Source organism: Corvus cornix, chromosome 3 (assembly GCF_000738735.6).
Source record: "Corvus cornix cornix isolate S_Up_H32 chromosome 3, ASM73873v5, whole genome shotgun sequence".
NCBI classification, from domain to species: domain Eukaryota; kingdom Metazoa; phylum Chordata; class Aves; order Passeriformes; family Corvidae; genus Corvus; species Corvus cornix.
The window spans coordinates 73,347,617-73,360,276 of record NC_047056.1 but is presented as its reverse complement, the minus strand read 5'-3'; the positions used below and the strand labels follow the sequence as shown (position 1 = coordinate 73,360,276).

The 12,660-nt window shown below is 34.4% G+C and overlaps 1 protein-coding gene across 3 annotated transcripts in view; it reads right to left on the bottom strand.

Annotated features, from left to right (window-relative positions):
- The window catches only part of ASCC3 (activating signal cointegrator 1 complex subunit 3), a 252,669-nt gene that overhangs the window by 45,908 nt on the left and 194,101 nt on the right, over positions 1–12,660 (bottom strand). For all 3 annotated transcript variants that reach the window (XM_010403548.4, XM_039568654.1, XM_039568655.1), the window contains exons 31-34: positions 9,412–9,549; positions 9,187–9,307; positions 5,680–5,812; positions 2,967–3,092 (exon numbers count right to left, since the gene is read on the bottom strand). In XM_010403548.4, the coding sequence (XP_010401850.2) occupies positions 2,967–3,092; positions 5,680–5,812; positions 9,187–9,307; positions 9,412–9,549 (518 nt within the window). The remainder of the gene's footprint in view (positions 1–2,966; positions 3,093–5,679; positions 5,813–9,186; positions 9,308–9,411; positions 9,550–12,660) is intronic.

Genomic DNA, 12,660 nt, shown 5'->3' with positions numbered 1-12,660 from the left:
GATATTACCTGTCATCATAATAGCAGAAAGTATATTGGACCAATAGATAACCATAATCTGTATTCAAATGTTTTATTCACATGCTCAGCTAACCATAATGAGAAAACGAAATTTTAAGTAAAACATAAGTGTATGATGATAAGGGCATCAATCTGAGATTATAATTTATGCTGTTTTATTCATTCACTCCAAAAAAACTTCGCAAAACTGATACCAAGTGAAAAAATCCCCTTAATAATACATCTCAGAATGAAATAATAAAATATGTTTTTTCAGGTTTTCACAAGGAATTTACATTCTGATTTTGTAAGCGTGCACATGTACACAGATGCACTCTCACATATAAATACATAAATAGCCACACACATTTTGATAGAGATGTGATATGATATGTGCTCTCAGGATATCTAAAAATTAACTTTCCAAATGAAAGCTGATTCTGCTTAACTTTACATATGTTGTAAATTTCTATTTCTCTTTTACTGCACACGTATCTGGAAAATATCATAACCTGATTTACAGAAAACGTTTCCCATAGCCATTTCTCTTTTGTAGAACGTTGCAATTATAATCTTCTATAAGGGTAAAAGAACGAAATAACCAAGGCATTTCAGCCAAGGAATGGAGATAGATGAACCTGTCAAAGTAGCCCCTTGCAAAGAGCAGGGCACTTTGCTGATCTGCCTGGTATGACCTTGAGTAAGTAAAGAACATAGCGACTACAGCTCTACGTGGAAAGGAGTACATGTTGTACTACTTGACTGAAGTAGTACAGAAACTGTGACTTAACATGCAAATTCAAAAAGCTCTGCATTTAGGATTAACTGTTTTGAGGGAAGCGAAGAACAGGGAAGAAACTCTGGATATGGAGACTGAGACACTTTGATAAACATTTCATTTGGACCACCCCTGTCATTCACATGTCATCTCCTGAACAGGATGAGCATGACTAGTCGTCATGCCTCTCAGCAAAACCAGCATTCAGCTACTCTACTTCCCCAAATCAACAGCTCAATTACTCTTCTTACCTAGACAGTTAAAACCCATTCCATAGATTTTGAGAAGCAGGAGTTCATCAAACAAGAAAATTAAAATGGTTTGATGAAAAGGAGTATTTTAACATGCAAAGATTTTCAACACCATTAAAACAACCATAATTACAAGTTTAACAAATTATCTCAAGTTTGCCAGAAAAACTTTCATGATGACTTCATGTTTAGAAGAAACCTGGATACTGAGAGGAAAAAGATCCTTGGATCTCTATTTCACAACCAAGGTAGATTACCATTACTTCAATAGTACAAATTGTAGGCATTCAGTAAGGCATTTTATGATACTGGATTGGAATAGGATGATGCTACATTTGTTTATGCAGCTTTAATATACAAGTAGCTAAAACCGGCAATAAACGAGAATATAAATCTTCTGCATATTATCTAAGCCCATTATTTTGGGGATTTACAGCATCACATGCAATGACTTTTATGCCAATGAATCCCAAGGCAATTTACTAATCATGCATATGGGAATTATCCACCACTAAGGTACAATCACCTGCTGTCTGAAAAATAGTTCTTGTTTTGCAGTGGAGAGAAAGTCAACAAAATTGCTTTGGAGCAGGACATGATAAAGAAGACTTCTATGAAGTGACAAGGAATGGGTATCGCATAACCATCTAAACCAAAAATCAGCAATTGCACTCCTACTCTTTTGAAAAAATTAAACCTAAAATCTTTGGATTACTAAGGGCCACAAATAGTTTTTGTTTGGTAATATCAATCATTTCATATGCTCTTTTATGGCACACTAAACCCCATTACCATAATGCAACTTATTCAGAGTTATCTCAACAATCACTGATGTCTCTGTAAAACTCTTCCGTTTTCCTTGGATGTATCTCATTCAAACACTGACCATGCTGGAACTGCTTGCTTGGCTTTCAGGAGGTCTGAAAATACCACAGATAGTAGGTCCAGGAAAACGACTAAGTTTAGTAACTTTGGATGAAATTTAATACTATTATCATGACAAAGAATGGAATGCATGCACGTCCATTACATTTCTGCTTGGCGTCTAGAAATGAGCTCTTTGACAGAGTAATTAATATCCTTAATTTTTCTCCCTGCATCCCTAAATACAGAAGGAATGCTGAGTACCTGTGTGGATAAATCAGTTCAACTTGTCAACTTGTCAACTGTTCCAACCTGCATGTGTGGCGTTCCAATGCAGGACTCCAATTTCATTAAAAACCTCAATATCCATTGCTATCCTGCCAATGCAACATGCTGGAGTACATCAAGACATACTTAGTGATCTAAATGGTTAATTCTTTATTTGCCACATTATTTTAGTGGGTGAATGATCACATGACAGGTAACATACCATTTACCCAAAACAGCGTCATGGCAAAGGCAGACTATATCGGAACAGCTCAGAACGATCTGCATACCAGCTGGAGCTAGGCAGGATGATAGCAATCACCGAAAATATTGCACACATGGTTTCACCAGGATACCCTAATGAAAGAAAACTATCACAGAGGAACAGCTGATAGTTATTCTCTCATTTATTAGGAAAGTCCAAGTCTTAATAAATTTTCTAAAGAAAACTAGGCAGAACATATCAATGTGGTAGCTGAAAAAAAAGTATTGGATTATAAATACAGCATCTGAAGGAATGTGATAACCTGGAAATTTATTTTAGGGATGCTGATGTAGCCCTCTCAATAAGGCTATTTTATTGTTGTAACTAAGTGGTAAAGTTATCTGCCAAAAAATGCATTTATATTTAGAGAAAAAATTATAAAAAAAATGTGCACATGAGTTTTAATCCACATGTGGGCCAGTAATGCTCCTACACTGAAGACTGCTAGATATTCTAGGCTCCAACAGCCGATGGATCACCTTTGGATCAACTCTAACCTCAAGTTACCTTGAGATTAAATTGCACTTATATTGTATACTCACGATGGGTTCATTATAAGTCGACGGAAGAAATAAGTCCAGGTGATATAATCCATTGCATCCTGCTTAGATGTAATAGTTCCAGCAGCAATTTCAGCATTCAAGTGGTCAGCCAGCACCTCTAACAAGCTGAAGAACAGGAAGCAAAAGGATTCAGCTGACTTTACAATCACAAAGACAGGTAATATATTTTGTAGAGTTGTCCATTAAAAGGTTTATTACTTTTAATCTGAAAATATTATATATTTATCTTCCAGTAAAAGAGAAGAGGGGAATGTAATTGCAAGGCCAGTCATCTTCTTTACATGATAGTGGAATGAAGCATAAATTATTTTTTGATTGGACCAAGCATGCACAAGTTTAAGTCATTCATGGCACATATTCAGATGGAGCTACTCAGTGGTAACTCCTGAATATTGTATGTTGACCATATGATCATGCTGATTTAATCCAATGGAGAATCATATGGAAAGACAAACAGGAAATGAAACAGTGGCAATATCTTAGCTAATACTTGACAAATACTTCAGGGCTATTAAAAATACATCAAAACTGCTTCCCCCAGATTTTGCCTCATCTTCATGCAATGTAAAAAACACAAAAAAAAAGGAAAAGAAGAGCAGCTACTTTTACCCAGAAAGATTTTAAACTCAGAAACAGAATAGTAGAAGCAGTTTAAAATGATTTTTAAAAAATAAAATAGTCATTAAACAGAACAAAGACCTCCATTAGGGTATCTAATGAGATCATGCCTGGCTAGAGTTCAATCAGACAATAGCAAATATCCTTAAGGTTCAACCTAATTTTTCTTGTATTATATCTTTCTTCTCCCAATGTTCTTTTCCTGTTGCTAAAAGTAAAGAATAATTTGGCATGAGTAGCTGTTTTACTGCTCTGTACTGGTGACTGCCTGCTTCTAAGCGGCAGAACTGCAGACATTCTAACACAGATTGTCCAACAGAAACTGGACAGACGATTCAACAGCTATTCCACAATAATGGAATTCTGGTTTTTTTTTTGTTTGTAATGTGCTGTGTTTCAGGCCCATGATCAGGGAGAGCACAAGGACTGTTATGAGTTGAGTACTCAAGTCTTACAACTCATACGTAAACAATGGCTTTTAGAAAAAACGTTAATTAAAAAAATATGAAGTTTACTTTTACAAATAGGAAATACTACACAAAGCTGATAAATCTACTCTTTGGTAAAACAGATGGGAAAGCATTCCAAAACTAACAACCCCCCAAAAAACCCCAACCAGTTTCTCTTTGAAGATATGAAGCCTCTTATTTCAAATACTTGATCATAAAACAGACCAAGACAAACCTAAGTTAATTGGTTCACAACCTACAAAGAACTTAATAAGATTGTTATTAATATGTGACTCTTCATCTGCAAATTTATCAAAGATTCTTTTTTTATAATAAAATATGGAATATATCAGAACTAAAAAGTAAATATATACGGACAAATGAAGCTACTAGTGGCATAGAATATTTAAAGTCTTCCAAACATGAACAAAGGTGTGATTACTACTGTTATATTGAAGATATGATTTCTTTCTTTAGAAACAGCACTTCCCAAGGAATAGAGATATTTCTTAGTTTATGCTAATGCCATGCAGTCTGGATATATCATCAACATTTTAATCACACCACTCTTTCCACTTATTAGCTATCATTTTGAAGAAGTTCAACTGCTAGTGTTTTGTGCAATTTCTATGTTAAAAAAAGTGTGGTTTCCTAAGGAAATGAAGTATATGTTTCCACATTCTTTGTTTGTAAAAATTTTATGTCTGTCTGTGCACCACAGAAATTAACTTACAAATACACCAGCCGATTTCAACAACATTTCAAAGGTGGACTGCACTCTCAAACTCCAACAAATTTCCTGAGCAGATAGAGGTCCCATTATCACTTATGTTGAGGGATAAAGTTTCCTCAGGAGAACAATACTGTGAATTTTTCATCACTGAGAAAAGCTTTCAGTAATGTTCATGCTTTATTAGATGTCTGAGCATTGCTCCATGAAAGGTTCCTCTACAGGAGACCAACATAACTAGTTGGGCTTCTCATTGAACAAGTAAGTATATTAAAAATATCAAAACCAGGGCAAAAATTACATTATGCTGGACAGCAAACTTTGCATCAACTAGGTTCCAAGAGGCTGCAAAAATGTGCTGTTTCTACATTTCTGACAAAAATATTGCAATTTTATAGGGAAAGATATGTTAAAACTGTATTAGCAAGAGTTTACACCATGTAGAGTTTTTGAACTTTTGAGATACTCAAGAATGTGGTATCTATAATGATACAAATATTCTAGGTAAAAAGTGCTAGAAACTCACCTTGGTTTTCTCCTATTAGTAACTGATCATGGAATTTCAAAGAGGGCTCTGAGGATTGTGGATAGCTGTCCTAAACACTGCCCTTGAAGAATAGTTTGTGCTTTCATGTGTCTGAGACAACACCCAGAAACAGACAGGCAGTTGTGGTATTATCTGGGAATGGACTGATGAGCTCAGCAGTGCTTCAAAACTCATGGAAAAAGGATTTTTCTATGTAAAAATGGGTAATTTCTTTTTTTTTAATTGTCTTCCTCTTGACCCCAGTATTTAGGACTTATCCAGCACAGGAATTTTGTTTCCCTTTCCTCTATCCCTCGTTTATAATACTGTTTATTGTTTGATCAGCTTTTCTGATTGCTTTATCTTTACCTTGATTCCACTGGGAAAGGTTCATAAAGGAATTTTTTGTAGAAGTCTTTCTTAATATCATGGACTAGAATGACGGCTTTTCCTTGGTCATCGAACTGTGGTCTGCCGGCACGCCCCATCATCTGAAGCACATCTGCCAAAGAGACAATAATGTTTAAACCAAATATTTGTTTGGATGTATAAATAAATGTATTTATGTCTGTATAATGCACAATACAGGTTTTTTACATTACTTTGTCCTTGCATGCCCTATTGGCTTTGACACTTCTAATTTTTTTTTTCCATCTCAGATAAAGTTATGATGAACTTTCTGTCAGAGGCAATCTTCTTGTATACTTAAAGACCACCCATTGCAACAGAATCCAAGCTTACACCTAATATAAATTGCCTCTACTCTCCTTCCATTCCACATCCATCCCTCATTTTATCACATGCAATTAAAGATGATGAGTAAGAGAACTCATGAAGGCTACAATGACAATTGTCTATCATTTCCTAATTTTCAAATATTTGACTTCACACTTGCACAAGTTCCTCATATAGGCTTTTTTGCTAGATATGATTTCCTAGGTTTTGAGTGTTTTAGAGATAAAATAGTATAGGCAATTTCTAATTACTGAGCGCTATGATATTTACCATTCAAACAAGTTATATGAGTTATTAGCACTGGAGTAGAGATGGTTTTGTATTGTATGTTGTCCCTACATTACAGATTTAAAAGCTGTCTCAGTCACTCTACCTACACATCATTATTTGTAAATACTAATTAATGACTTCTATAAACATTGAAAATACTAGTTTATGCAAAACATGCTCAACTTGCTACCTGGCCACAAGGATAAGTATGTTTATCATCTATTTGTTCGTCTTCTCATCATTTGAGAAGTGCATCTGCATAGGTTGTTTTGTGTCTCATTCAACAGAGCTCTGAATCCTTTCTTGTATCTCCAACTGGCATTTAACTTAGAAGAAACAATGGAAAGCAATTCATAAGTTTTACATATTTAGTTTAAAAGTTTTTATGTTTTGTGTATTCCCTATGGGTTCTATCATACCTGCCCAACATGTGGCATTTTGAGATTTCTTTGTGTTAAGAGTTTGTAAGCATTTGGCCCAAAGCTCTGTTGGGAAAGGAAAATCCAGAAAGTAAAGAATGGGATACAGCAACTGACCAAAACAGAAGAAACAGACAGTCCAATGGTGGGTTCCTAGTAAAAAAAAAATCACTTGTGTACTGACTTGTGTATAGACAACAATGTTTTTTATCAGTTTATTCCTTTTGTTAGCTTAGGAGTGACATTAAGATGTAAAATGAAACTAGTTTAAATCTGCTGCTTCTGAATATATATGTGCACAGGAGGGTGATGAAACAACAACTTGCTATTCTATGTGGTGAATTAAATTGTGCATAATACCATAAAGGAAATGGATTTAGGAAATTATTTTTGCCAATATTCACTATGTAATTATCCAAACCCAATATTTTCTTTACTGACTATATGTTGCTTGGCTGCTCTTAATCACTGGACTAAACTCTTGAAATGTTAAATATGATCCAACTGGCTGACTAAATAAATGACTGTTAAGAGAGAAAAAGCCCTCCCCAAAACCTCTGACTTCACTCAAAGAAGCTTTCTTGCTTATTTTGAAATTGCTGAACACTCCAGAGTGATTCATTCCGCCCTCAGCTGCTCCCTTGGAGCCAAATGCATTCCTGACATAGAAAGGTAACTTCAGTAGGGAGAAGCCAAGTAATACCAAGACGGAACAGTGAAGGCATAACTTGAGGGCAGCATTAAAGACAGTATTGTGAAACTTTTGGAAGTATTTCAGAAAGAAATTAATTACATTTTCATTTTATTGCTGCAGCAAAACTGTACTACCTATCCACAGAAGTTCCAGATGCATAAATATTCTCTAGAAAGTTAAAAATAAAAACGCTTTAGGCAAACCACACCACATGTTTCTTCATAAAATAAGGAATCTGCATTTGCTGTTGCAGTGCAGACAACAAAATCTGAATGCTTCCATCACAGATGGTGGTATTCCATCCACCCCCTCCCCTGCCCAAAGTCTTACTGAAAATTCAGGAATTGAACAACACCCAGTGTTAAAGTTACCTGAATTAAAAAAGGCAATAAAGAGTGAAAGTGTGAACTTTTACAACAGATTTCTAAACCAGCATAGTAAGTCTGCCCTGTTTATTGAGTATATATTTTAAATATATTATTTTCTCTATTACTGATTTCTGACAGTGCCACAGATTCAACATAAAATTTAAAACTTCCATTGATTTCTTTCCTCACCACTTTTCCTCATTCAGTAATAAAGCCAATCACCACCGTTCTTCCAGTCAGCGTGAGCACGATACTACTTTGCTGCAGAGACTGTTTTGACTAAGTCTACATCAGCCAAAGTCTGTCACAAAATACAAGTGTGCATGGCTAAGATCCCAGGTCAGACCAGAATCTTTGAACAAGAGAGTTGGTCTGGAAATTGATCCCAAGTTTCCTGCAGAGCACTAACCACTAAATTAAGCTCTATGATGGGTTACTTGGAGAAGTAACCCCTGTAGTATTTTCAGTTTGAGCTTTTTTACATTACTAAACTTCTCTTGCTGAAAAGACAGTGTATGGCTAAAAAGGTGCAAGCTCTCTATTTACCTAACAAATACAATTTAGATTGTCCTTAGATGTACACATCACTAGCGTAATATAGGAATATTTAATAATAAACTTTCTCTTCTGAAAAGAGAAAGGGAAAACAGAACAGGAAACCTGGAATAAATTTAGCTTGTCCTCATTCTTCAAACTTAGTACCATCCAGACAAATATTCTCCCTGTCTGAACTCTGAAAATGTTCTTCCATAGTTCACTTTCTTAAGCTGGTTGAAAACACTGGAGAACAGTTTATGAAAACTGGAGTTTACCGGAGCCAGAAAGCAACGAAAGCCTGTGTCAAGCTAAAAATTCAAATATTTATTTTAGCTGCTTATTTCTGAAGTTTCCCTTATATCACTGAAGATACCAGGCCAGTTAAGGTTTTCAGTTTACTACCAAGTGACTATGTATACATTTTATTTTCTCATACATGTGTGATTCAACTGTTGCATTTCAAATCATGGCAAAGTCTACTGTTAAAAATTTGTTTCTCTTTAGAAAAGGTTTAAAAAATGAAAAAAAAAATTCATGTTTGAAAAGTTCCTTTTATACAATTAACTAGTTAACTAGATATGGCTTTATATTGTCTCTTTAATTGTTTAATTTCTAATTTGGGTGATACACATTAAAGGAATTTAGCATGAAAAAAGATTTGCAAAACAGAAACATTTTCATTATTGCATAAAATCTTAAGAGTTGTCTTACAACTTGCATTAAACAAAGAAACCTCATGTCTCCTAGTTTTTCTCCAAATTCAGTAGTGATCAGTTACTAAATAATTCAGATCATTTGCATATGCTTGAAATACATTTCAGCATATGAACATTTCCATAATTTATGTAAGTACCTGTAATGGGATAATCCACGTAACGCCTTGTTTTTCCATCATAGTATTCTGTTCCTTTAACAATTACTAAATGAGCTGGAAAATTTACACCCCAAGCTAATGTGCTTGTGGCAATAAGAACCTAAGACAAAAAGAAAGATTAATGAGGTATATGTAACAAAAAGCCAACTTTTAAAATTCCATGTAAAACTCATTACATCAGGATTCAAAAAGAACACAAGGTACCTGGATTTTGCAGTTCACAAACAATTCTTCCACAGTTTTCCTGTCTCTTTCATGCAGACCTGCATGGTGCATGCCTATTCCAAAAGCAAGTGTCAGCTTCAGATTTGAATCTCTAACTGTGACTATGATGTCATTCATCTGTAATAGAAAGAACAATTGCTTGTTTTAAAACATATTACTCAGAATTTTTAAACTTTTAGGTTTCTTATATTTATTTTTTTATTTTTGTAGCAATGATAATTTGCTCAGTGCCATTTATACAAACAGGAAAACAGAGCCTTCTTCAGTCTCTGAAAAGACTGGTTTTGTCTAAAAAAATAAAACTATATTAACCATAGGGGTGGAATACAAAATGCACATTACTTTATTGACATGCTAAGTAACACAGACAAGCAAATGAAAATGCTGAAAATATCTTGACAGGTCTGGCAAATACTGTGCATTCTGTTCTGTGTTTGTTTAATGCAATCCCTAGTATCAAAGGGGTTAGAACTGGTATAAAAACATAGCAAATCCCTGCAACCAGTAACATAGTAACAGTCATGAAAAATAAATTTGGCTCTCTCTAATGCCTTTGAACAGATAGACATTTCCTCAGTTTGATAATTTTGCAATTATTATTCATCAAGAAAGCTTCCTATTCACATGCTGAAATGCAAATTAATTAAAAATTTTTTTTTGAATGTGAGGTTGTAATTTATGGTCTCAAACCCTGTAGTGAAATTCAACATCTATTAAGTGTGTTCATTTAAAACTTTTAGAAGTCCAGATAAAAAGCTATTTTTATTACTAATTTTTTCAAATCTGATGTCAATGACTTCTTGGAATAATTTTCACCACTATCATTTTAACCTTCTTGCCTATGTTTTCAAGTCATAAATTTGATAACCAGCTTATTTATTTTTGTAGATGACCTCTGTGAAAAACCTCTTAGGAATAGCAAACAAAACTGTCTTGTTAAGTGATTCTACCCTTCAAAACTTTTTTATTTTTTTATTTCTAAGGTAATTTATTATTTTATGTGATTTTAATATAATTATAGCCAGGAACTTTAAAATTTATGCTCTTATTAGTGGTTTCCTGGTGCCACCAGCAGTGGCATGATGATATTGCATACTTAGGCCAGCATCATTCATGGTTGTGGGAGGTATAGCAAGGTTAGAGAAAAAAACAGTAGTGCAGAACAAATTAGTCAGGGTAACTGAATAATTTGGACATAGTGTTCAGCCTCATCTCAGACTGAGTTCTCCAAAATACAGAGGTATGACTACAGTCATGTCCTCATTTCTACTTAGGACTCTTCTGATGTTCAAAATTGTAACCTCTCTAAATACTTCCTGCGTTTCATAATTCTCAGACCTTAATGTGAACAGAATGATTCACTTATCTAAACTCAAGCAACTTGTTTAACTACTATAAAAAGAATCCTTAAAAGGTACGAAAAATCCACAGAACATAACAGTCCATATTGAGGATTTTAAAACAAACAAACAGACCAACCAACAAACAATAAAGATTTTGTAAATCAATCAATTTTGTCAGGAAGAGCAATTGCAAAGCATTTTAAAAGTCTATTTGTTAAACTAACCTTGACTAACAGAACCACAGTAACAGAGAATCCAATTAAAAAAAAATGTTCAAGTTTTGATAGATCAATCAATTTAATCTGTCAATGGAAGCTCCTAAACTTGTTTTCCCCTCACAACGCAGTTGTGTGGATGTTCCTGGGAGTTTCCTATACTATAAGACATGGAAGACGTGGAAGGTTTGTTGTATAAACTGATCTAGCATGTATAAAAGAGAAGGGCGCTTACAGAAGAAAAGAGTGAAAGGGTCTATAAAACACTGAAGAGAAAGGGAGCAGAAAGAAAAAGCCCAATGCATTGAGAAGAAAAGAGGGGATAAGTCCATTTAGGAAAGGGAAGCAAGAAGAGGGGTAGATTAGTCGAAGATAGTAAAGAGCTGAATGAAAGGAGGATATGTTAAAGGATAAAGTTTATCTATCTAGATACAATCAGCAAACCCTTGATTTCTTTAGTCAACATGTAGACATGTGACTGCAGTGTGGACAAAATGAATTATGACCCATCTTAAAGGGTTTTTCTTCTAAGACTAAAAAATATCTGGATAAGATGGGAACACACATACTGTTTTCTCTACAATTATGACCATCAACATACAATACTAAAAATATTATCAAACCTACTAATGATTTTTTTACTATGGGTTTATTAATTCGTACTAGTACTGCAGAGGGTCCTTATGCCTACGTACACACTTTGAGAAATAACAGCTATATGTGTATATTTAATAGGAAACTAAGATGAAAAAAGTAGAAAACAAAATTGGCAAATATGTGAAAAATAAACAAAAAAATGCATTTACATTTTAGTTTCTGCATTCAAGAATTGACAAAAGAAATTACATTGCAAAAACATTTATTTCATTATTCACATCAAAAGAACATGATATTGGGAAAATAATGCATCTAAATCCCCTTTTCCTCTAGAACAGTACAGTGATCAAATTAGCTGATTGGGATTAGTCTATAGCCATTAGACTGCTCCTTCAGCACACGCCGTTTTACACTGGGAGCACTTCCAGCACACGACCTGAGCTAAACCTTTCTGCCATTGAGTTGCCAGCATAAAACGTCCTAAATTCACACCGCTGGGAATTTATTCAAAGATGTTCTTCTTGCTTTTACAATCAGCGGTGGTTATTTTTTTTCCCCTCTGACTTGTATTAGAGCGGCGGCCTGTGGTGCTGTTAGTCATACCTGCAAAGCAGTGTAATTTACCACAGGAAAACGAAAGAACCCTTAGCAGGAGCACTGGTGCATTTACTGCTATCCTGTCATTTTAGCAGCAGGGAATCCTAGTCATTTTTAGCTGACCCCTTACTTTCACATAAATCACTGTAATAAACATAACTGTTTTACCCATAGGCACAATCCAAGGCTTAAAATTCTCATGACAATTTATTTAAAAATATAACTCCCTTATGTCAGTGTAGTGTAAGAATATTATAACTTTCTATTAAGAAATAATGGCACAATTAATAGGTTCATTAACCAGAAACAGACACAGCACTGTGACTATAAAACAAATCTAACATTTCTGCAGTTATGACTCAATTACTATTTATCTTTCTGAAAACAACTGTAATGTTGTTTTACTCACAGAAGGATAAATGAAATATGTTTTATCTTAAGAACAGAAAAAAGTATATTAAAATAATATAAGGAAA